Genomic DNA, 25,404 nt, shown 5'->3' with positions numbered 1-25,404 from the left:
CCTTTTGCACCCGTCCGCCCAAACAATCCTCGATCCAATGAGTATCAATACCGTACCATCCTAATTTAGTTAATAGCCTGGGGCGTCGCACACTATCGAAAGCCTTAGATGTGTCAGCTGTCGTAAGACTGCCGAGTGCCGACCTGACCCCCATCCAGCCCTCTCATCAAATATCCAACCGTATTCAATATCGCTGTCTCTATAGATCGCCCTGGCCTAAACTCGTGCTGCGCATCACTCAAGATAGAATGTGACATTACATATATTGGCGCTACAACCACGATGCTATCTCGGCGCATCACAGCGCACTGGCAGGGAGGTGAGGGCGGGGGGGGGGGGGCTAAACAATAGTCATACATACGATACAGCGTACATCTGACACGATCACAACGTCTGGTACCGACAGGAGGCCAACAGGCCGGCGATTCGCGCGCTGCGTCCCTGGCTGGTGGCCCGTGTACTGTACTGACCCCACCCCGTGTGGTACATACCGACAGGAGGCCAACAGGCCGGAGAGCCGCGCGCTGCGTCCCTGGCTGGTGGTGTTCGGCCACCGGCCCATGTACTGCTCCGATAACGACACCGACGACTGCACGAAGCAGTTCGACGCCATGCGAGTCGGCATACCCGTCCTGCACTTGTGAGTGTGTGTGTGTGCGTGTGTGTGTGCGCGGGTGGGTGGGTGGGGGTGTGAGGGTGTGGGGGGGGGGGTGAGTGTGGGTGAGTGTGGGTTGGGTGTGGGTGTGGGTGTGTCGGTGGGGGTGTGAGTGTGGGTGGGTGTGGGGGAGGGGTGGGGATGTGGGTGTGTCGGTGGGTGTGTGTGTGTGTGTGGGGGGAAATGTGAGTGTGGGTGTGGGTGTGGGGGGGGGCTCGCTGTGAGGTGACCAGCTATGTAAGTACGAGTGGTCCGTGTTACACCGGTGGTGTCAAGGCGACGTTGGCCCTCCCAGCGCCACGTACCCCGTGTCTGTGTTCTCTAAGGTCGAGGTAAATCTCAGTATTCATCAGCGGCGCCGCGCCGTGTTTGAACACCCCCTTGCGGTTTTCGCAACTATCTTAAAAACGGCGGCGCGAAGCGACACGGTTTTTGGCACACCCGTTCATGCATCTTATCCGCACATGTTGTGAAATTTTCAGAACCAGGTCGTTCAAGGTCAGGTCACCAGGTCACGCCAAGTGACCTCACTTCAGAAGAAAATTAGAATGCTCGTCATAGCTACACCGACGGAACGCTTGTCTGGAAATTTTCAACGATTGATAAGTGTAACAGTATCTTTAATGGTTTATCTCGGAATTTTGATATTGGTGACCTAAGGTCAGGTCAATTTTGCGGCCTCTCCATTATACATTATACATAAGTCAATGGGAGAAAATTAAAAGCGTCTCTTTTGCATGAACGCCATTCTAGACACTCTCAAACATCGGGATGCAGGTAAAATTGACACACTGAACCGGAAAATGGCACCTGTGACGCCTCGTTATGTCCCCGAGGTCATCTCAGGTCACGAATAGTATCTAACAGTTTTTCGCTGATAACTTCTGATAGAGGCATGCTAGAGCGATGAAAACGCCTGAGATGTGTTCGGCTCGACGATGCGGATCGACTGATAAGAAATATGACCTTTTCCGGTCAGGTCATGACCTTGACCTGAGGTCAAATTTTCATGTTGACCTTTTAAGGTCAAATTATAAGTCATTCGACGCGTCTCGACGAGAGGAACACGATGCTGGCAAAAGTAATGTCGTGACTTTTGAGCCCAAAGTTATTGCCGAAAAAACACTTGGTAAAAACGGCTATTTTTTAGTTCTTGCTCTCTGGAGGCTAAACCGTTGACCTGAGGTCAAATCTGAGGGTATGTTGTCGAAAGAGCGTTAAAAGAGCTATCGACTGCGCTTTCCCGCGGCGCTGTAGCTCTATGGGCTCCCGAGTTAGCCATTTGCAGTTTCCAAAATGTTGAAATAGCCAACATTTCACCTTTGGTGACCTCTGATGACCTGACCTACGACCTGACCCAAAAAAATACCGAAGTGTTTTCGCCCTTATTTTGGACGTTCTTCCGATTGCCGCTTACAGCGTGTCGCTACGTGGCCCAGGAGCCGAGTTAGAAGGCCCGGCGCCGGTTTAGTTCAGGTCACCAGGTCACGTCAAGTGACCTCACCTCAGAAAAAGTTAGAATCCTCGTCATATCTACACCGATTGAACGATCGCCTTAAAACTTTCAGCGATGAATAAGAGTAATGGTATGTAATGCTTTGTATTGTATTAGCCCGGCAGGCGGTGGGCCTCCCGGCCACCTTCCGCGCGGTGGGGGAAGGCATTTGTTTGCCCCCTCCCCCCGTATCACCGAAACTACTGGAGGTATCCGTAAAATTCAAACGGCGTTCGATAGCCTTGTCAAATGTGTTGAGGGAAATCCAATTTCATTGACCTTGGGGTCATTGATGACGTCACAGGTCAAGTCAAAGATGAAATGTTTCATCGTTTACGGGTCCTCTGGGGAAGGCGCTATAACATCGAGTAAAACGCATTTTGTCGAAAATCAGCGATAGGGCGTAAGTTACCTAATGCATATGCTGCTATTGGAAGTCAATGATAATACCAGGTCAGGTCACAGCTCAGGTCATCAAGGGTCAGCACATGAACCCAACTTTTCTTGGGTTGTGCAATGTGCGATGCATGTTTTTATGGCAATTTTTTCATTTCAAACTCAATGGTGTTGGTTATAACTCTATAAGACCATCAGGTACGGTTTAGGTCACTTTCTGGTGGAGGTCAGGTCAATGCTAGGTTACAAAAGGTCTAATTTCAAAGTTGATAGTTTTGCATTAAATGGTTATTGATTCGATTCAGCTCATCACGGCGAGTCTAATGGTGGTCTATGTTTTGCGCTACGTGGTCTAGAATTGCTGAAAATTGAGTTTGAAAATTTGATGTCATCAATTTTGAAGTTCTCTTTCGCTATAACTTGGCCAAAAAAGAAGTAACATCGATCTAGAATTTGGTATGTGAATAGAAGTCTTTAGAGGCTATTACATATATTCTGGGTTTTTCGAAAATCGAAAAAAACTTTTGGGATTTTTTGGCTATTATATTCCCAAAATATTTTTTGGGGGTTGAATTCCTAAATTTTCAAAATTTCGAGATAGCAGTATAGTAGCCCTAGTAATTCTACACATTTTATGTCTTGAACATTCTTCTGTATCATCAAAGCTATACCTAGGCCTGGCAGCTTTTCCCGCGGAACCTTTTTTTTTGGTCGAAAATGGTAGAAATGACGTCACTCCAACGTCATTAGCGGCCAACCTATCATAGCCTTTGGAAAAAAAATTGGTCACAACGTGTAATAGTTATGTCGAGGGTACTGAAAATTTGGTGACGTTCGGCGCAGCCATCTGGAGATATATCGAAAAAAAAATTAAAGGGAGGGGTAAAAAATGCCCCTCCCTCCGCCCACCGCCTGGAAGGTTAAACATCCGTAGACCATCCGCGATAACCGAGGCTAAATTGCTCGGTGTCAAAACCATACATAAAGCAGACATAAACGAACGGTGGGGGAGGTAGAACACGCATTCAAAACATGCACTCTAGCCTCCGCTCTCAGCCCGTCAAATCTGCGCCGCCACCCCGTACCAAGTGGCGCTTCACTCCTCCGCAGAGTCACGGTATAACAAGCCGGTACTTGCAGTATCGCGTCCACTTATTGGAGAAAAAAGGCTTCCATTGTTCACTAGGAATTAGCGTGATTTGATTAAATTCAGCGAATTGACTCGAAAATGGCGATAGAAAAACGGCTTTTCTGCATGTTCTGGGCGTCACAATCAGCTGGCCATTCAATAAATGGATTGGTTTTATGAAATAAAATTGTTAAAAGATTTAATTTAATTACAATAAACAAAGATATTTAATTTTAAAATAATAAATTAAGCACAATTAGAAAAACAAAAACGGTAAACAAAATAAAAAATAATGACATTTTTAAACCACGGTACTGCTTACATTTTTTGGCGCGTCTGTTTCAATCCGCCATATTTGCCAATCACAGTTTGACCTTGCGTTGTAACTCTGCGATTTAGAGCCGCCAATTAATTATGCACCGAGTGAGTATAGGCCTTGTGTGGTTAAAGGGACCCTCCCACCTTCAAAAAAGTTTATGAATTGGCATGAAAGTGATGTCGCTCGGTTCAGAAAGAGCGAAAACGAATATCTACCAAATTTCACCGAAAATATTAACCGGTTTTCAAGATCTTAGACTTTTACTTTTGTTTACTTTTTGGAATCTCCGCTGTTCCTAGCGACTTTATTTGGAAGCAATAGTTTGGCAGCTGAAAGTGCGGCACTTGTTGCGCGCAAAGCAGCATATACCACCGCGTGCTACAAAACGTTTTAGTCAAACATTGTAGCACGCTACATCTTGACCATCTAACGTAGTATCTTTTCGGCACGGTCGGCCCGGTGACGCGCAGCTGAGCAGAGCGCTGCCGCACGCTTCCCTCCCTTGTCATTATTCCCTCCCTCCTCCCACCCGTCCCCAGGTCCACCCTCCCCAATCATTTCTCACTGTCCGCACAGAATGGGCCGCCATTAAACTCCAATTAAGACAAGCACCTCTGAAGACAGTCACATCAGGATGAGTCATTGGTAGTCATTACAAAGCAGCTGAAGCTACAAGCAAACGTCGGCACACTGTGAGACCACGCGCAGGCTTAAGGCACGTAGCACATTGGGTCTCACGTAGCCATGGTAGCACAACAGTGCGTCTCACTGCAACGGAATCTGCTAAACTTAGCAGACAACCTCCGAAACAGACGTAGTTCAGGACGTCTCCACTGCGGACAGAAAGCGCTGTTGTCCGAAACAAACGTAGTTCAGGACGTCCCCACCGCGGACAGAAGGCGCTGTTCTACCGACCCTCCCAACCAAGATGACGTCAGTGGGCGGAGCAAGAGTGACGTCACAAGGGGCGTTGCCGGCAGACGAAACGGAAGGAAACAAAAGTTTGAATAAAATGAAATTGAAGAATCAAATTAAAACTCGAAAATCACCAACCTTTCGGGGATTGGTTTATGCCAGCGACAACTAAGATGATAAAGCACTCAACACGAAGACGATTCGACGGCCAAAAATTGCAGACACAGAGGAGCAGGATGACTAAACAGGACAGAGGGCGCCATCTTACGGGCCCACCCACAAGAGGAAGGCAGAGGAGGATGACGGCGCAAGGGCGTGGCAGTCACCCCCCCCCCCCCCCCCCAACTATAAAAGGGTGCGTCACCCAGCCAGGGAGAGTTGCACAGTCGAGCAGCCGAGAGTCACAGTCTGCAGCCGGAGCCGGAGACGCCATCTGGGAGCCGCCGTCAGTCCGGGGTCACCCGCGAGAAGCCTCTTCAGTTCGAGCGGCCAGAACCGAGGACAGCAGCCGACGCTTGTGACCACACTGAGAAGCGGAAGCGTAAAGGAACTCCAGAATGTGAGTGTTGCGGAAAAGTCTGCTCAATCCCAATCCTCACCCCCCCCCCCTTTGCCCAGCCTGCCGTGCCGTGACGACTGCCAAACATTTTCGGTTACGATAAAATGCACTCTCAATTGGAATTGGAAAACTTAAATTACTTTGAACTTATTGGTCCAGACACCCTAGTAGCATATTAGGATCTGAATTGGGAAGGTCATGTCAGAGTCGCCAGCAAACCGTTATTGTCCGTCGGAATTCACGATTAGGCCGGGAGCGAGATGCTAAAATTTGAATAAGCAGCTCATTGTCACGAACGTTGAGATTGATGACATGATGCGTGTCAGTATTGAATAACGAATATGTCTTTGTGTTTGGCCAAGCTGGTTCGTTCGATTTATTATCGGCGGTAGTCAGGTGCGATTAAGATTTGAGGTTGGAATTCGTTTGTGAAATTAAGGGTGTAGATTCGTGCTGTACTCACTAAAAGTTGCTTTGCGAAATCATTGGTAATATTGCTGGAGGAATTAATTGCGAAGTCGAAATCAATTATAGAACAGGTAAATACGATTGAAAAGAAATGTAATGTTTTAAGGTGGCGACTGATTCATGCAATCGATCTATGAATGTGGCTATGAGTTATGATTTTCGACGGATACGAATGCTTGATTTTACGGCGGAATTTCTTCTGTTACTTAGGTGCAGAGTTGAGAGTAGTGGTTTGAGGTCGACGGTCTGACACTTTGCGACTTGAGATGGTCCTTGTACTTTGCGTCAGTGAAATTGCGAAATGTCGAGTAATAGGTAGATGTAGAATTGTTTGTGGTTAGAACTAATATGCGACTAATATAGGTACCGATCGCTGTGCTTCTGTAGAATAAATACTAGAAAAGACCATCTTTGTTGGGAAACGAGTAAATGGACAGGAGTTCAAAAAAAAAAAAAAACTTACGTAAAACGGAGCTGATGAGATGTCGAACAGGGAGATATTGCAGCGATATTTTACCAGATTCACACTCACTGACACATTCGTTGAATCTACCCGGCCCGAAGAGACCGCACACACCAGTACTGCACCGCGAGTGATGACGCGCCCATCGCGGCGCGGCCTTGACAACTGTCGACTGCCGGCGACGACGATCCACTGCCCGGCAGCCGTGGTAATCGTCGTTCGCGACGCGGGACCGTGCGCCGCTAGATGGCACATGAGAGCAGCGTCGGGAGTGGAGCAGCGGCCACAATAGGGCAGTGCGTTTCTGTTATTCGCGTTCTTGCGAGTTAGCGCCAATAATTACTCCACCAATATTGGCACAGGGCATTGTGAGGCACAGACGGCTTGTTTGCCCGTCTCCTATGGCGTAACGTTTACCAGCATGACCGTATGAGACACAGATGCACTTCTCATAAACATACGTCCAGACCGGAATAATAAGAGGGACACACCGTCACGTACGCAGGGCATATGCACGTTTTCCGCCAGTGGTACCGGCTACTGTTAGATTTCCCGCTTAGGTAATACTGGGTAACGAGGCAGTGAGAGGTTTCTATGGCAGAGGGAAGGAGAAGACTGGTACAGTGCAGTCGGAGAGTAAGTTGGAGCTATGCCAAAGGTAAGAAGCCGAAGGTCAGGGGTGAGTCACCCAAAGGGCGGATAAGGCAAGCTATAGTGTCCCGAATAAGTCCTCATACTTATTTTGTAAGGGTACCTTAATCGGTACTGGACAGCCTCAGGGGAGGTAACGATGTACTCCAGGACACGTAAGGCCTTGAAAGTAAATCCCAGGGTTTAAGGAGAGTTCCTGAGGAGAGTTCCAGGATATGAACGGTGGTCCCTGGGTCGTGAACGGAGGTGTTACACGCGGACCGGAAGAGGGCATAGGTAATCTCTCCCGGATAGAGAGATAAGTCGGATGTAAATCGCGTATATGTGTACCATAAGTCTATCGGACGTGTAGTGAATCCCATAAATTAGCAGGGTGGATATTTGTGCAATTATTCTGGACGGCCCTGCGATAAGTATCTTAGTCGCCGGTTAGCGGAGCATGCATATGGATTTCGGAAAGAGACATTTATCTCGCCGGGGAGACCCTGGTTTGTAAGACACCTAACACTATCGGAGGGAATTTCGGGGGCTATCAATTAAATTTGGGTGAATATATGAAATGCAAACGTAATGCGAGCAAGGGTGTGAGAATGACGACGCATGAATCTTAGAATAAGGCCGATAGGAATTTGATAGAATTCGGTTACGGCAGTCGAACAAATGATTCTCGAGGGCAGTTAAAACTAGCAACGCTAATACGAATTAAGTGGGCAATTTTCGTAATGGGGAGGCCAGTGATATAGGAATGGGTGACTGGACGAATGATCACATTCAATTAATCAATGTAATTACCACCCATAAGTTTGGCAGTGGTCATCGGGACTTCGAATGCCCTGTTGTTGAAAATCAAAATGAAATAAATAGGGCCGGCTCTCTGGTTTGACTTTAAAAAACTTGAATATATGAGCACTTCAATTATATTGGTGGCGGTGGTGGCAGCAGATGGCACACTGGCGGTACACAACCTCACACGGCGGCGGTGGCGACAGAACTCAGAACGAAATAATACAACAAAGCGAAATCGGCGCGGTTAGGAAAAATATTCGTGAAGGATGCAGGGGTTACCAAATGGGCTGCCATAGGTAAAATAAAATGACGGGGCGTAAAGGAAAGGTAGGATACAACACAGTAACGATGGAAAACAAATACGGTACGGTAACATGAGGAGAAAAAAAGGTCACAGGGCAGTAACGAATAGCGACATACTCCCCACTTTCGAAGTGAGCCGTCACTTCGAAAAGTCTCTCCTCACTCGGCACACAGTCACTTTTTCGGCACTCGCCTCGCCGACGCTCACTTCACTCCGACGCCTCTAGTCTCAACAGTTTGTTGATCGGGCGGCGGGTAAGTCGCCCTCTTAGCACGATACTCGCCGCGCGAGCGCGGCCGTCCGCTCCAGACAGGAGGGACACCACGCGCGCCAGAGGCCAGCGACCACGCGGACCTTCCGCGTGCACCAGCACAATCTCTCCAACCTCGGGCAGCCGAACCGGACGGCCGCGCCGAGAGAAGCTCCACGTGCGTAGAGTCTGCAGGTACTCTTTGGTCCATCGCTGAACCAGGTGCTCGCTGACCAGCCGCTGGTGCCGCCAGCGCCGACTCAGGCTGTCCAGCTCGTGGCCAGACGGAGAGAGCACGCCACGGATGGACGTGACCCCGAACAACAGGTGCGCGGGCGTCAGCACGTCGTCGTCACCTGGGGTGAGAGGTCGGAAGTTCAGTTGTAACGCCAACTCATACAGGGTGACTGCCAACTCCTCATGGGTAAGATAACACTGGTGCAGGGTAATGCGCAGGGACTTCTTGGTTATCCCGACCAAACGTTCCCAGAAGCCGCCCCACCAGGGCGCCGCCTCGGGTACAAAGCGCCAGGTCACAGCTGCAGGTAGGTGCCCGAGCAGGGCATGAAACGTTCTGGCATTGTCACTCACAACTAGCGATGGGGTGCCACGTAGCGCAAAGAAGCGGCGCAAAGCCAACTTGACGTCAGCGACATTCTGAGTCTTACACAGTTCGAGATGCACAGCTCGCGACGAGGCACAGGTCAGCAGCAGTACCCATACCTTGTCGCCGCCCTTGACGTACATCGGACCGAAAAAGTCCACACCGACCCGGCTGAACGGACGACTGGGCTCCGTCCTGAACAGGGGCAGCGCGCCATCAGCTGACCGGTACGGCGCACCCCGGTACCTCCGGCACCTGAAGCATGTACTGACCACACGATGAACAGTTCGTCTCCTCACCCAGTATTCACCAGACAGCAGTGCCAGTGTGGTGCGGGTACCCTGGTGAAACGATTTACGGTGTGCATCATCCACTATCAAGGTGGTCAGATGGGCAAACTCGGGCAGAATGATCAGAGCAGGTTCGTGAGTTCGCGTGACAGCTTCTAGGACACCATCTGCGTTCAGACGAGGTCTGACCTTCTCGAGTCGCGAGTTGGGTGGCAGCGGCGCGCCAGCCGTCAGCGCCTCCAGCTCCGGCGCGTAGGCGGCACTCTGCGAGACCCGGATCCAGAACCGCAGCGCCTCCCGGCGCTCGTCGGGCGACAGCGCTCCACTCCTCCTCTCCGTGCGCTGGTGCCTGGCGTTGTGCGCGAACCGAAGAATCCACGCGGTGCGGTTCACTGCCTGCTTGAGATGAGAACACCGAGTCACGTCAAACGGTCCACGCATGACGTCTGGAATCGGATCAGGGCCACACTCTCGTCTCACGGCCACGATCTGACGTCTGACCTCGGGCCTCGTCTCTGCTTCGGCTTCTGCTGAGGGAGGCGTCAGTAGCACTAACGAGGCATCATAGTCAGGCGGACTCAAATCAAATGGTGGACCCTTCCACCACTTGTCACAGGCGATGAGAGAGGTCAGCGTTACCCCTCTCGTGCCTATGTCAGCGGGGTTATCAGAGCCTCTGACGTACCTCCACTGGTCGGCGGTCGTCAACTGAAGCACAGTCTTCACCCGGTTCTCCACGAACATCTTGAGAGGCCGCCTCCGGTTGAGCCAGTGAAGCACGTCGGTCGAGTCGGACCAGTAGGTGACTGTTGCGCTCTCCAGATGCAGCGCGTTCTTGATGAAGTCCATCAACCTGGCTCCAACAACAGCGGCCATCAGCTCCAGCCTGGGGATCGTTAGATGTGGAGACAGGGGGGCCAGCCTACTCTTCGACATCACCAGGGCAGGCTCCCCACCCTGGACCACATACACCACCGCGCAGTAGGCGGTCCGAGACGCGTCACAAAACACGTGAAAAGTCGCTCCGGACTGGTCGTCACGCGCTCCGGCTAGGCGAGGGAACCAGATCACCCTCCCCGGCGAGTCTCTCCACCAGGCTCGGACCTCGGTCTGCAGCTCCCCACTCAGGGGACTATCCCATGTGCATTCAGCGTCAAGCCAGGTACGCTGAAACAGGGCCTTCCCCCAGATCAGCCACGGCGTCACCACGCCGAGCGGATCAAACGGTCTACTCACAGCAGATAGCAGCTCAGCCCGGGTGCCAGGGCAGGTCACCTGTGGCACGGTCACGGCCAAACGATCCGATCTTGTGCTCCACAGTAGGCCGAGCACCTTCTCGTCCTCAGTGTCGTCACCAGACATCCTGGTCTTGTGAAGATCCATGGAGGCCTCGCTGAAGACGTCACCCATCTTCGTCAGTCCGGCCTCTGCCTCCGCCCTCGTACTGAAGGACGGGCACATGTCGTCCATGTAGACGGAATCCTGAACCTTCTGCAACAGAACAGGTTCATCGCGCAGACACCGGCGGACGTGCTCAGCGATAGTGCACAGCAGCATGTAGGGCGAACAGGTGAGTCCAAACGGGACCCTGCGAAACCTCAGCCGCTGGCCCGCCCACAGCAGCTGCACGAACTGACGGTCCTCCTCAGTGAGTACAATCTGATGGAAAGCTGCACGAATGTCCGTCTGACAACCCACAGCTCCTGAACGGAAGTTAAGTAGCACAGCTGGTAAACGATGCAGCAGGTTCTCTCCCGGCTCAAGGTAGGAGTTCAGGCTCATACCTGCACCGTCTGGCGCTGATCCATCGAACACCACTCGCAGTTTGCCGTTGCGGTGCAGTCCTCGATGCGGTAAGATGAACTCTGATGGCGGACTCGGCTGCGCGGGCTCGATGACGGCGTCTTCCAGCAGCTGATGCAGGTGGTCATCGTACTCCTGGAACTGTTCAACATTCAACTTCTCTGTCATACGGTGAGTCCGGGTCTTCGATAACATCAGGTTAGACAATGGGCGCTGGTCGGACTTCCATACTAGCCCCATCTCATACCTGTTCTCGGTGGCGTTCCAAGTCGGTACAGGTGGGTCTCTCTCGGCGGTCTCCTCTGCGGCGACTCCCACAGCGTCCAGCGTCCACATTCGCTCGACGTCAACCAGCTGACAGCGGTAGGCGTGCCGCTGCCGGGTCGTCTGCTGGCCTGGGGACTGTCCGTGGAGCACATACCCAAACACAGTCTCCACCAGCCGGAGGCCAGGATTCACCTCCACCTGGTTCCACAACACCACCTTGTACAGCTGATCACACCCAATTAGAACATCAACAGGTCCGTCACGGAAGTCATCAGCAAGCTCTACACTTGGGGGCAGAGACTGAATGGGTGGTGGAGCTCCCACAGGCGTACACAGCTTATCAGTTCTCCAGAACACAAGCTCGGCCTCACCTTTCTGGTATCCAGTGAGCCGCGCGCTTACTTGGTCGTACTGGTGAGCCTCCTCAACTCTTTCCTTGAATCCGACACACGCGAAGGTCCCCTGGCCGACCTTCTCGAGTCCCAGCTGGTCAGCCAGTGAAGCCCGGATGAAGGAGGCGTCTGCCCCGCCGTCAATCAGCGCGCGTACTAGACGCACGCCCCGAGGACCAGCCACCTCCACGAGCGCCGTCTGCACGTAGCAGTGCTGCTGGCTCCGCACGCCCATGCACATCCGTCCCTGGTTGGCAGAAAAAGTACCAGCAGCAGCAGGGGGCGGCAATGGTCTGCGATCAGGCATGCGACTCTCAGACACAGCAGCAGCGGCAGGGGGTGACAGAGGTCCGCGATCAGGTACACATCTCTCAGTAGGCATGAGGGCTGCATGCTCTCCGGGCGGCGGGTGCAATGACGAGTGGTGCGGGCCACCACACCATGGGCATCGGGTGCTGTGGCAAGCACGCAGCAGATGGGGACCAAGACACTGGTAGCAGAGCTTAGCCTGGCGCACAACATCCCAGCGAACAGGCACAGTCATGGTGCGGTAGGCCGAACACGCAGCCAGGCCATGCCTACCCGTTCCGCATGCCAGACATACCCAGTCAGGTCCCTTCTTCTGCCTCACGTTCAGCATGCTGACTGTCGGCTTCCTAGGTACTGCGGTAGGTGGCTGCTCACTGGTGGTCCTCTTCCTCCGAGCAGCTGCCTCCTCCCTGATGCTCATCTCCTTCTGCAGGAACTTCAGGAAGACTGTGAGTTCATCAGATGAGTCAGCACTGCATCTCAGCCATTCAATCTTCCATGACTCAGGGATGCACGACAATAGCACAGGCATCAGCAGAACAGCATATGAGTCAGGCAACACGTTCATCGTCTCCAGTGCCCTGACCTCAGAAACCAGCCCATCAATCATGCGGCGCAAGCGGACCAAGTCATTGTCACTGTGCACAGGGGTGGTGGACAACAATCTCTGCATCAGCACCTTAATGCACAAATCTGGGCGATCAAACCTTTCCCTCAGGGTCTCCACAGCCTTCAAGTAGCCCTGGTCAGTGATGGGAAGACCCTGCACAGCCACCTCTGCCTGATCGAGGAGGTGCGCCTTCAAGTGCACCAGCTTTTCGACAGGTGCATAAGCAGGGTTGTCATGGACAGATACACAGAACAGGCTCCAGAACTCTGACCACTTTTCCACATCCCCACAGAACTTGGGCAGCTTCAGGTCCAGCTTTCCCCCCAGGTAAGGCGGCACACACTGAGTCCTTCCAACAGAGACCTCAGAGCTCCTTTCCAGACGAGCAAGCACACGCTTAGCTTTGAAAATCTGATCCTGCATATCCTGAATATGCGAGGTATCATCAGGCACAGACAGCTTTGTCAGGCTCACCTGGATCTCGGTCATCAGATCAACGTGCTGCTCAAGGTGGTGTATTGCCAAGGCAAGGTCGTCCTCTTGAGAATTATCACATTCGGCAAGCTCTTTCATCAGTCTGGTTGCCTTACCTCGAGCCACAGTCCTTTTCTGTTTAAGCTGTGCCTCACTCTCCATCTTGATATACACAATTCACAAGTCAATCTCAGTCTTGATCAGTCAAAATCAATCAGCAAATCATCAAAGAAGCAAATTTAACAGAAATCAAAAAGTCATCCGGCCCGGAGGACTATGTTGAAAATCAAAATGAAATAAATAGGGCCGGCTCTCTGGTTTGACTTTAAAAAACTTGAATATATGAGCACTTCAATTATATTGGTGGCGGTGGTGGCAGCAGATGGCACACTGGCGGTACACAACCTCACACGGCGGCGGTGGCGACAGAACTCAGAACGAAATAATACAACAAAGCGAAATCGGCGCGGTTAGGAAAAATATTCGTGAAGGATGCAGGGGTTACCAAATGGGCTGCCATAGGTAAAATAAAATGACGGGGCGTAAAGGAAAGGTAGGATACAACACAGTAACGATGGAAAACAAATACGGTACGGTAACATGAGGAGAAAAAAAAGGTCACAGGGCAGTAACGAATAGCGACACCTGTCCTTCACCTGCCCAACTGTGCCGCAAACCCAGCTGATCGGATCCCTCTATCCCTAATCCGAGTAGTGAAGAAGCATCTCGTGCATCATGGTCTATACAATGAACAGAATCATCAAGCCTCTAAATCAAAAAGCATCTTCCATCAGATGTATTTGTACGCAAGGTGGATCTATATCTACATCTCTCCCAGGTGGACGTCATCTTTAGATCCCTAGCAGGTGGATTAGATCTATCTCAGGATCTCATCTCCATCTCAAGATCTCTATCAAGATCCCTCTCTAAAGCTATCTCTATTGGATACCTACATCTATCTCAGGATCTCAACACCATCTCAGGATCTCATATCCCTCTAGGGATCTTTTCCAAGACGCTCAAGCTCCCCTGTTCTACCAGCTTTACTACCGAGTTCTTCCAGCAGCGAATTATGTTCTTCTTGTACAACCAGTTGAGTGACAACGGACCGCGGTGTTTGATGAACCGCAAAGAAGATGAAGCTTTTTTATTCCTTCTTTCCTCTTTTCTCTAATTTCCCTTGCTACAACATTTAAAAATCGTTAGATATCTGCGCTGACGTCACACATTCAGAGGGGATTCCTATGCATTAGCCCCTCTGAATCAAAATGCTGCAATTTTGAAATTCAATATTTCCGATTTAAGGCATTTCTCGATGTTGTGAGTGCCGAAACCGGTAATTGTGAGCCAGGGACCCCATTTTGGCTATCTCAACTCAAATCTTATGTTAAGGTGGGAGGGTCCCTTTAACCCGCGAGTTGCTGGGGGGGGGGGGGCGTTAAACGCCCCCACTTTTTTCGCCGGGCCATAGCATAAAAACGGCGCGCCGCAGGCGCGCCAAATTTTGGGTACCTGTAGGGAATTGATTGCAGTTTATTGTGACAAAGTTTCAAAAAAATCGGTCGGAAAATTTTTGAGATATCGAGGTTTTAGTGACGTCATGATTTCTGACTTTTCGACCAAAAACGGCATATGTTCAAAAAATCATATAAAATCACAGAATAAACATACAGACATGCCGTAAACGCCATTAGGCTGCCAATACCATGATCAATCAAATGGCTATCTTCGATTATTGATTATCGTTCCGCATTTTCCAAAATCATGAACTGAATCTTGGCAATTTTTCGTGACTTCTTCACGACCATGATACATGAATTTCTTAAACTGAACTTTTTGAGCCAAACACGTACACATATGATAAAATGAATGTCACCATCGTGTTCTACGCCCCAAATTACCTATAAAACATGTGTCACAGGCTGCGAATATCAGTTTTGATTTTCGGGGATATGTGCCCACCCGGTTGACCTGACCTTGACCCTGACCTATGCTTGACTGACCCCTATATGAAGCACACACTCTTGTAGGCCTTATAAGATGGATTGTGCACCGTTTTGACAGAGTTTATGGCGAGAGGCGCCCATTGCGAAGTCCTGAAGTCCATGCTACTGAAAGCCCGATTTCAGGTGTTTGACCTGACCTTGACCCGACCTGTGACCTCAAAATTCAACTTTAAAGTACTCATCTGAAGCGTCTCGTCGCGCTCTTTCGTTTGCCGCCTCGTGCGTTTCGCTGCGCCTATTGGTTCTCGAGTTATCGGCTGGGGGCGTTTAACGCCCCCCCCCCCCCCCCAGCAAACGGTGGGTGGCGAAATACCCCAGCAACTGCCGGGTTAAAAAACATTCCTGTGCCTTATTTTTTTCATTTGAATGCTTGGATTCATTGAAAAGATGAAGTTGTCTGATTTAATGACCATATATGGTCATCGCCCCGCCCACTCCAGCCGCTGATTGGCTAATCCAATTTTTGTTTGGCTCCTCGTAGTTTCCCCAACTGAATTACTGTTTCATGGCGAGAACTCAGCTTAAACACGAACTTCGGAATCGTTTGGACCGAACTCGTCCCCCGCACTCTTTGACAAAGTATCTTTGATCCACGAAAACAATCACAATTTGAGGAGGAATTCCACATTTATATACATCAAACGATAGCTCCGGGTCTGAAAACACACCTAAGTCCTAACCACATGAAAATGGCCAACTTCTACTTGGTTATGATGTATTTGCACCGCAGAGATTTAAAGACGAATATAATTTCATATAATTGATGTCACACACAAATAGACTTTAAAAAAAGTACCGCAAAGTACCGCTTCGAAAATCTCGCTACATGTCATTGAGTCATTGCACTAAAAGATCCAACATTCATTTCTTGCGACTTTTTGCGACTCTGGGTGTAGCAGCCAAACATCAGCCCGCGCCGGACCGGTGCTCGGCGCCAAACGCGCCGGGCCGGGAGGTGTTGATTGAACACTTCCCTTCTAACTCGGCTCCTGGGCCACATAGCGACACGTAGTAAGTGGCATTCGAAAGAGCGTCCGAAATTCCAGGTAGTGTAATTGGTCATTTCGAGGTCAGGTCAAAGGTCACGTCACCAGAGGTCGTCAAAGGTAAAATGTGGCATATCGCAACATTTCTCGAAACACCGGCGCTTACCTCCGGGACCAATAGAGCTACATCGTCGCGGAAAAGTGCATTCAATAGCTCTTTTAGTGGTCTTTCTGAAATAAGCCATCAGATTTGGCTTCATGGTGAATGGTAGGACCTCCAACTGGAGACCTGTGACCTCCGGCGTTCCAGAAGGAGCACTTTTGGCCCCCCTCCTTTTCGCAATGTTCATCAACGATTTACCGTGTCACATCACATCCGGCTGCCTTTTGTACGCCGACGACGTCAAAATTTTCCGCCAAATCAACTCCCCAGCTGACGGACTATTGCTGCAGAACGACCTCAATCAGCTGTCAGCCTGGTCCGTCAGATGGGGACTTACTCTAAATCCAAAAAAGTGCAAATTATTCACGATGACCCTCAAGCGTGCCCCGTCCAGACCAAATATTTTATAGCCGATGCGGAACTAGAACATGTGAGCGAGATCAGGGACTTAGGGGTGACCCTCGACACCAAATTAACGTTCGCGCCGCATATATCAGACATTGTTCGCAAGGCCAATCGTGCGCTCGGCCTCCTCATTCGTTCTTTTCAAGTCGGCTTCGGCAAGGCTAAATTCAACCGCAGCGCAGTGTTAGCCGCATACTTCTCAAACGTGCGCTCTATTTTAGAATATTGCAGTACGGTCTGGGCGGGGGCGGCAAAGTCCCACGTGGTGCGGGTCGATCGAGTTCAGCACAAATTCCTCATCTGGCTGCTGGCGAACACATCCTCTGGTTCCTCTCCGTCTCTCTCCTACAGCAGCCTATTACTCCATTTTCAAATCCCTTCTCTGGCACAACGCAGGATCCAGCACGATATCCTTTTCCTGAAGAACATCTTTCATGGGAGAATCAGCTCCGCCATCCTTGTGAATGCATTTCATCTCCATGTGCCACCTCGATCGACCCGCACCAACACTCTTTTTGCTGTGCCCCGCGCTCGTGTGATGGCAGTGCAGTCGGGCATGTATTGCAGGATCCCGAAGGCAATCAACGCTTTTTTGTCCACCAATCCAGAGGCGGACATATTTAATGACAGTTTACGTGCTTTTAAAACTCGTGTCACCGCATACGTTTTAACCGTGTAGTTTTTTGCTCACCGATCTCACTTTTGTTTTGTTTTACTTTACTTTTATTGTGTTTATTTTTTATGTGTATTCTTAATTTTCTCATCATTCTGCTGATGTTTATTATTACCCCCTCGTGCTTCATTTGCACTTTTATATGCATCTTTTGATGATTCTTTTTATGCATCATGTATTTTAGCACACATTTATCTTAATTTTCATTTTATAAAATAGTTGGGAACTGCGGGCTGTGATGCGACAGGTATGATGTTTACAATGTGTCTTATACTGTTTAATGTTTTTATGTTGACTTCACCTGTCAGTGGGGCTTGTCCCTGTTGGTGATTCTGATAAATAAATAAATAAATAAATAAATAAATTCATCCGCGCACCGACGGGGGGGGGATATGAGGTTTTTCGCGAATAGCGCGAAAACCGTCGCGTGTAGCGCCGCGAAATTTGATGCGACTATTCTCTCATCAATTTTACACATGATGTGCAAGTTTGAACCTCCTAACTTTAAAGGTCAGGTCACCAGGTCACTTTGAATGACCCAACCTCAAGTCACTTTTTGCAACTTTGTCACCGTGCCAGAGCTACAGTAGATGTCGGAGGCCTTTGAAAGTCGCAGGATGTTATAAGTCATTAGTAGCTACAATTTGTATATCTCTGAATTTTGATATCGATGACCTAAGGTCAGGTCATTTTCTCGACCTCCCCATTATAAGTCAATGGGGGAAAAATCAGCTCCCTGTTTTTACCACTAAAACGGATCGGAATTGCTCCATATACCATACATGACTTCATATATGATCAACCTTCACTATCTTGAGGTCTGTTTTGCTGTTGGGCAGCTGTAAGGTCATGTGACGTCATCAAAGGTCACCAGCGGGTTTTTGCCAATAACTCCGTACAGGAACAAGATACAGCCGCGCGGATGGTCTCATTGTGTTCAGCTCGTCAAGACGCATCGAATGATATGCATGATGACGTCGGGGTCACGTGACCTGAGGTCAACCTTTGACCTTGACCTTTCGAGGTCAAAATATTGTCGGGATTTCGTAGGGGAGAGTGGGGTAAGATGCCCAGGGTGGGAAAGACGCCCCATCCCCTCTAGCGGCGAAACAAAGAATCGAACCTGGAAATTAATGTTCTTAGCGTAAAGCAGAAGCCTGCCTTGTTAACTGCACAAAAATTTGCGAAGCTCAGTTGGGCAACGGCTGGCTGGTGATTGCATGTTTTTTATTTGCTGCTTTCAAAAAATATTTTGGTGTCAAAACATTGTAAATATCAAAGAAGATAGATAATGTTTGCGTCACTTGCTATAGTCGTGATACATTGACATGCGTGTACTATGTCCCAAACAGTTTATTTCAGGGTGTAGTTTTATGGCTAACAAATTGTACCTACTGATTTAATGTTACTTCGGTACCTTGGGGTAAGATGCCCCCTGTCCTGATGGGGAAAGACGCCCCCCCCTAAATTCGTAGGCTGTCCCTCAAGCAGCCCGTCAAATCATTTATTACATACTTGTGATGAGAGACAAAAGCCGATCTGGGACTATTGAGAGTCCAGTACGGTCGGGTGCTCTCCATGCCGGTCTCTCGGCCCACACAGCGACTTTTTGGGCGGCATTTGACTCTGAGAGCCCTCACGACGGCCTCTGTGGGCCCCATTATTGGCTCCAGGGCCCCTCACGACATCCTTTGAGGGCTCCCACGTTGGCTCCACGGGCCGCGCTGGCATCTGAGGTCCCCACGATGTGCTCGAGGGCCCTCAAGCATCATGAAGACCTATAAGGGCTCCACAGTGGTCTCCGAACGCCACCAAGGAGGCTTGTTTGGCCGCACTGGACTATGATGGCCCTAAGGATAACCCCTGAAGCCCCTTACGACTACTTTTAAGGGCCCTTACGATGACGTTTGGTGTCTACTGCAGGCTCGAAGGGACTACTGATTCGTTCAGGCGATTTACGTGCCCATTTATGCCACTTATAGTGCAGGGGGCATCTTCCCCAGCGCCTGGGGGCGTCTTTCCCACCCTGTGGGGTAAGATGCCCCCTTTCACTTCTTCAGGAAAATGCTGTAGGTATAGCAAAAAAAAGTTATCATATTTCAGGCACGAAATTGTGATATTTTTGGAGAAAAATGATGTCGGCTTCCGTTGAAACTCCAAGTTTTTGCTTTCTGATCGTCATTTTCGAATAATATATGACATAGTAAAACCCTGGGCATCTTTCCCCACTCTCCCCTATAAATATGTATCCGCGTGGTGACCGGCCGCCGCGCCGCTGCCGCCCCCGTCCGGTGCTGCCGCCTGGCGGCGGGCCGGCGAGCGACCCAGCCCGGGTCTTTTTTTATAGTGCATTTATTGTCAAATAAACAGCATTACTGCCACAGTCCAGTCATCCATCACACTTCCACCCTTCCGCGATCCGCCCACAAAAGATGCAGTAAAGAGCACATGAAACTGCATAAATAGCATATCAACTAGATCATTATCACCATTCTGAACCACAAGCCCTTCCGGCATGCCAGCGGTCGCCACCCACCACCAACCGAATACAGAGGCCGCGGAGACATTTACGTACAGATGGCCCGTCGTCGGCAACGCTCAAAGCGTGGCCCGCCCGCCGGCGGCCTCCACAGCCTGGCTCTCACGGGGCGCGGGCACGGAGCACGGAGTTGACGCACGACGCATTGCAACATCGCATTAAGAGCGGAGTTCAGCTCATCTCGTCGACAGCCCCCTCCCCCACGGTGGGGGCCCCACCCACCCACCGCGAGACGGACGCGCGGCGCGTCAGCTGACAGGTATGACACCACTCGGGTATCGGTGCCGGCGTCCGTCCCGGTTACAAATGTCAGAACGCACATCAGCGCACAGCAGCCGGATCAGCTCCACCAGGGAACGGCCGCCAACACGGCCACCGCGGCGACGCGGGAAGCCGAAACGCGGGCGACGGCAGCGCAGGCCGAGCAGCCAGGCAGCGGCAGCCATTCTCCGGAGGCGGCGAGGGCAGGCAGCCCAGGTCCCCCCGACAGCAGCGACCGGGATGGCGACGACGGCGGCGGTGACGGCGGCGGCCATCACATTTCAATCGGTGCCTATGTTTTGTAGAATATTTATAACATTCCCCCATTTGTTTTCGAATTTTTCAAATTGCCTAGAGTTTTTAGCCGCCTCTTTTTCTTTCATGGCTTCTGCCCGGAGCAGGGACGTAAACAAAGGGATACTAGGGGGACGGTTCTTATTTTTGGAGCGCATTATTGTGTGTTTTGCTACCAATTTGATGAGTATTTCAATGTTTGTTTCCTTGTCACTACAAGGAAATATCCAGCTTTCAGGTGTTGTTATTAAGTTGATATTATAATGACTTTGAACATGTGATTTTAAATTATGTATAAAGTTATGACCCAGCCCGGGTCAGCGGAGCGGGCGGCCGGGCGGGCAGTCAGGCGTGGGCCTTGACCGACGACGGAGCGGCGCGGTGCAGAGCGTGTGAGACCAATACATCAGCACCGGTGACCTGTTGGTGTTGGAGCACGGCGGTGGGAGGCGAATCTCAACAATATGTATCATTCGATGCGGATTGACGAGTGGATCACGATGATGCCCTTAGTTTGTTCCTATCTTGACTAATTCGAAAGTTATTCGAGAAAAACTCTCCATATCTAGCGCCGCCATTTTGACTTTTTTACCCCTGTGACGTCATCTTTGACCTGACCTGAAAATGACCTTAGTAAAAATTGTAGACCATGTCCGTGCGTATCCGATGCCGTTTACCGCTTGTCGCTATCTTGCTTCCTTCTCGAGATCTCAGGGGGGGGGGGGGCCGGTCATCCCTCCCCCCGTCGGTACTAAGTTGGCGCAGACCCCCGTCGGTGCGCGGGTTAACCCTCGCCCATAGTGGCGTTTTTCCAACCGCCAACGTAAAGAGGGGGTCCGTTGTGCCCCCCCCTGCCGTTTCGCTCCTGATCGAGCTAGAGTTTTGCGGAAAAGACGAGCGTGTTGTCCGTAACGAGAGGAAGCCGATGATATCCAATTTTAAGGTCCTAGGTCAGCGGTTGAACCTCCAGGTCAGGTCAATGACCTAAAAGTCGGGAACATCGGGACTTTTTAGAAGGTCGTAAAGGGTGGCTGCCATGTTTTTTTTTGTGCTGATCACGAATATCATGTTAGCTATGATCATAGATTATGTCTTCATGCATTTAGGCCAGGTCGGGTCAGGTCAGGTCAACTAGTAAGGGGTTTGCCGGGTATTCGTAATAGGTGGCAACCGCCTCTGACAGCTTGTTAACATGTTACGAAGGCACCAAAGCTACATCGTAAATGTTCAAATGGTTGCAAAATTCGAAATGAGCTCCAAAAACTGGCCTATAATCATGTAAAACTCGGAAAAATAAACCGAGGTCAGCAAAGGTCAGTGACCTGACCTGACCTTCTGGTGACCTTGACACCCACCCTAATGCATGGAAGCAACATCATATCCCATGTTTGAACGCTTGAAACCACGAAAAGACTGCAAATGCGCGGCTAATGCGAGCCGGCGTACGCTGAATCGCGATTCCGGCCGAACATGTTCTCGAAAAGAAGGTCACAGGTCAAATGTCATTAGTGTCAGGGTCATGAAATTTTCATGGTAGGTGTAAAAGTAATTAACACGAGGGTACTGAAAGTTTTGTTGCGAAAGGCCGCTTTTTACGCGAGTTATTACTTATTAGCGAGAAAAAAAAACGAGATGGTCCGTTCGAAGATAGAGGCCCTGTCGTGCTAGAATGGCATATCCGACCAGTGTGCGTCGGTTACGCACATCACGACAACGGCGAAACATACCCGCCAGCTAATCGGGCTCGCCATGCCTCTGGACTTTGTGGGCCAACATCAGGGTGTGATATTGGACCAGATCAGGTGCCGATAACCACCCCAGCTCTCTCTGCACGTCAGATATGTGGTCAAACTTTTTTTTCGCCCCGAGATAACTCTGGCTGAGAAATTCAAGGCCTTTTGAACTCTGTCCAGGTTTTAAGGGTACCGTTTCCGTAAACAGAAAAGCAGTATATAAAGTGACAGAGAACCGGGGCGGAGACGAGGGTCGACAGGTCAGATTCGGGTAGATAATGCCGCAGGTGTAAAAGGCCAGTCAGCATTCCGTTGCAGCGGCGAGTGATCAGCGAGACGTGACGGTCCCATGTAAGGTGCCGATCGAAAATCAAACTTTTACGAAATTTATATCTCGGAAATTTGATATCGGTGACCTAAGGTCCGGTCAATTTTGCGACTTCTTCATTGTAAGTCAACGGGAGGAAATTGAAAGGCGCCTCATTTGGACGAGCGTCATTCCAAACACTCTCAAACACCGGTTTACAGGTAAGTTTGATAAGCTGAAACGAAAAATGGCACCCATGACCTCGCTTTATGTCCCTGAGGTCATATCAGAGGCCTGTTTCACTAACAAATAAAGCTTGTATTTACAAAGAAAAAGCTTGAGTTTACAAGAAATAATTACCAACATTTGAGATTTGGATTTCACAAAACCTTAGAACATGAATTTTGAGTTTAAAATTTGCAAACTTTTTTACAAGAAAAAGTTTACTAGAAAACATGGGAATCGCAAACTTTCTGTTTCACGAAGACCAGAAACTTGAAAGAAAACATCGTAATTACAAACCTGAAATTCCAGTGGTCCTGACGTTCGGAATTTTGATACTTTTTGTGCAATAATGCAAAACAGACAATCCTAAAAAGCTGTCTCCATACGAGCAAAGAAAACTCGCTCTTCGAATGTTGACTTCCATGGGCGTACTATTGCAAATCAGGTAGGTATTTATGATTTACTTAACCTGCCATTATCTCCAACCCTAGCTTGTGGTCGCCAATGCCAAGTTTGCACTCAAATCCTGTTCAGTTTCGAAAATTTGGCGCGCCTTCGGCGCACTTTTTCACTAAACCACTCCTTGACCTCACTTCCTTCGACTGGCCTGCCACTAACCGTAACCATACCCGTTCATGAGCGTACTTTTCGTTTTCAAAAACACACATGCACACATAATGCGAAATTGCAATTTGCAACACATGCGCTTAGCGAAAGCGTGCATTGATCATTTTGTCACATACTTTACCGCGTAAGCATTGAGCATACTAAAGGGCAGTTCCATTTGAATGTCTACCGCTTTTAGATTATGATAGCTATTGCTAAGATAGAACATAACCTACCCAACGGATGGTGCTATGTTTCTGGAAAGGTATAATTACGGAAAGCATGATTTTGAACATTTTTTTGTGGTTGGTGAGTGCTGACCCAGTGAGAACTTACTTACAACTCATCCTCATCTAGAATATAAAAAACTGGTTTTGTCGCGCTGAAATTGTGTTCAGCAATGAGGTCCGGTGTCATTGCCATCATAGATAGCATGCCGTACTGCTTATCCAGCCATGCTCGCCGGACTGGCCCGGCCGGTCTTGCCCCGCCGTAACCGAGCGAGTGAGGTGTGTCGCGATCAAAGGTCACACAGGCGTCCCTGCCCCAGGCGCGGTCCCAAGCCTCGATGTCCGGCACCGCCTCAGCGTGGCTGACACGGCTAATGTAGCCAGGCCACGTAAGCCTGAAATGGTAGACTATCCCGGTGAACACATGAGTGCTGCAGTCAGTCTTCCTTCCCGTAATCCTCGGTCTCGGCGCTCACAGCTGGGGTATTCACTACAGCGGTGCGGCACAGCGAGGATCAAGCTTAATTTGGAAACAATAGTACCCGTCAGGGTGCTCATAAACACCGAGCGTCCGTCATGCTTCGAACTCGGACTGTTTTAACCGGGACGCGTGTTCTCGCCACGCGGAGTCCAACGCTCGGCGACTGAGCTGCGAGACCGGGACCGGTCGATATTCCTGGATCGACTCCCTGTTTGTCTTATAAAAGCCGCCCAACATTGAAAAAGGCTGCGTCCGTGGATGTCAGTGACCCATTTTAGTGCTTTGGTTTGATCATTCAATTTTCTCTGTAAAGCTTCTATGAGGTGAGTTGTCTTTTGTAGCTATTGGGGCATTCCACGTCAAATCGAACAAAAATCGGCTGTTTTGCACCTTATCATCAGCGATTTCATTATAAATTTGTGAGCGAGTTCCTGTGTGGCCCCGGACATTACATTGATCTTTTTTGCACATTCTGACCACAGGTCTTCTAAATATAGGGCATCAAATTTTTACAAAATGTTGCATCTTTATACTTTTGAACGACCATAACTTTGGTTGTACTTGTTTGATTTGAATGAAATAAACCTTACTGTTTAGGTAATTTCTTAAGCATTTGTTTAGAATTGCACCTAGTTAAATATATGACCTTGAAGTTTGCTTAACTCTGTTCTTAAGCATAAATATTAAAATAGCAAAAAACACGTCACCTTCAATTTGGCTCATTTTCATATATTTTATTGCCTACCATATTCTTAACAACCTGTGAAAAAATTAGAGTGGGCCATTCATAAGTTTTGAAGAAAATTGCACATATGCAAACGTATGTTAGCACGCGCAGTGGAGGGGAAGAGCGAATTTCGCCCACCCCTCCTGTTTTTCGCCAATATCTCATAAGATTAATGCGAGATTAATTATGGCTACCTGTCAAGAATTGAATTGGACATCTCATCGTGCAAGCAATAAGAAAATCGGTTCACAATTGTTCTAGTAATAGCGGTGTAAAGTGAACATCCTGTCGCCGCAGCGACGCGGCGACTCGGCAGCCGGCGCCGACCGCTACGCGCCGCCTGAATTGTAGACTGTGCCGGGACGGAACGGAACGGTTCCGTCTTTACATCGCGCTCCCTACCGCTGATTACGTTCGATTCGCGTCAAACTTAGTGAGAAGACTAAGCTGGGGGGATCCATGTGATCGCAAGGCACCTCGCAGTTGCGATCAAACGTAAGTTGAATCGGAACAGATATTGGAGGGATCCATCACATCGTAGGCTAAGTAGATACGCAAGTTGTATCGCAAATGGTGAAGATACGAACTAACTTTACGAATCTTCTCGGTCGATCGGAAGGCCGATCGTA

At 49.7% G+C, this 25,404-nt stretch overlaps 3 protein-coding genes across 5 annotated transcripts in view; 1 reads left to right on the top strand and 2 right to left on the bottom strand.

The window, feature by feature from the left end:
- LOC122393847 (acid phosphatase type 7-like) overlaps positions 1 to 25,404 on the top strand; it is a 102,847-nt gene that overhangs the window by 46,833 nt on the left and 30,610 nt on the right. Inside the window, exon 7 of the mRNA XM_043390261.1 lies at positions 498 to 640. Within this exon, the coding sequence (XP_043246196.1) occupies positions 498 to 640 (143 nt within the window). The remainder of the gene's footprint in view (positions 1 to 497; positions 641 to 25,404) is intronic.
- On the bottom strand, positions 7,950 to 13,777 carry LOC122393848. 3 transcript variants are annotated; one of them, XM_043390262.1, is made up of 3 exons: positions 13,140 to 13,777; positions 12,329 to 12,491; positions 7,950 to 8,746 (listed from the first exon to the last, which is right to left on the bottom strand). In XM_043390262.1, the coding sequence occupies exons 1-3, from the start codon at positions 13,299 to 13,301 to the stop codon at positions 8,349 to 8,351; spliced, it is 723 nt and encodes a 240-aa protein (XP_043246197.1). In that variant the 5' UTR covers positions 13,302 to 13,777; the 3' UTR covers positions 7,950 to 8,348. The 3 variants fall into 3 exon arrangements, 2 of the variants coding, with proteins under 2 accessions (XP_043246197.1, XP_043246198.1); XM_043390263.1 differs by having other exon boundaries at positions 7,957 to 8,746; positions 12,351 to 12,491; XR_006258766.1 differs by lacking the exon at positions 12,329 to 12,491.
- Positions 8,750 to 12,319, bottom strand: LOC122393846. Its single transcript, XM_043390260.1, has 3 exons — positions 11,726 to 12,319; positions 9,474 to 11,477; positions 8,750 to 9,249 (listed from the first exon to the last, which is right to left on the bottom strand). Exons 2-3 carry the CDS (start codon positions 11,421 to 11,423, stop codon positions 9,211 to 9,213), a joined length of 1,989 nt encoding a protein of 662 aa, XP_043246195.1. The 5' UTR covers positions 11,424 to 11,477; positions 11,726 to 12,319; the 3' UTR covers positions 8,750 to 9,210.

This window comes from Amphibalanus amphitrite, unplaced genomic scaffold (genome assembly GCF_019059575.1).
Source record: "Amphibalanus amphitrite isolate SeventyFive unplaced genomic scaffold, NRLGWU_Aamphi_draft 000557F_arrow, whole genome shotgun sequence".
NCBI lineage: Eukaryota > Metazoa > Arthropoda > Thecostraca > Balanomorpha > Balanidae > Amphibalanus > Amphibalanus amphitrite.
The sequence above is the reverse complement of the archived record's forward strand: the minus strand, read 5'-3'. Positions and strand labels throughout refer to the sequence as shown.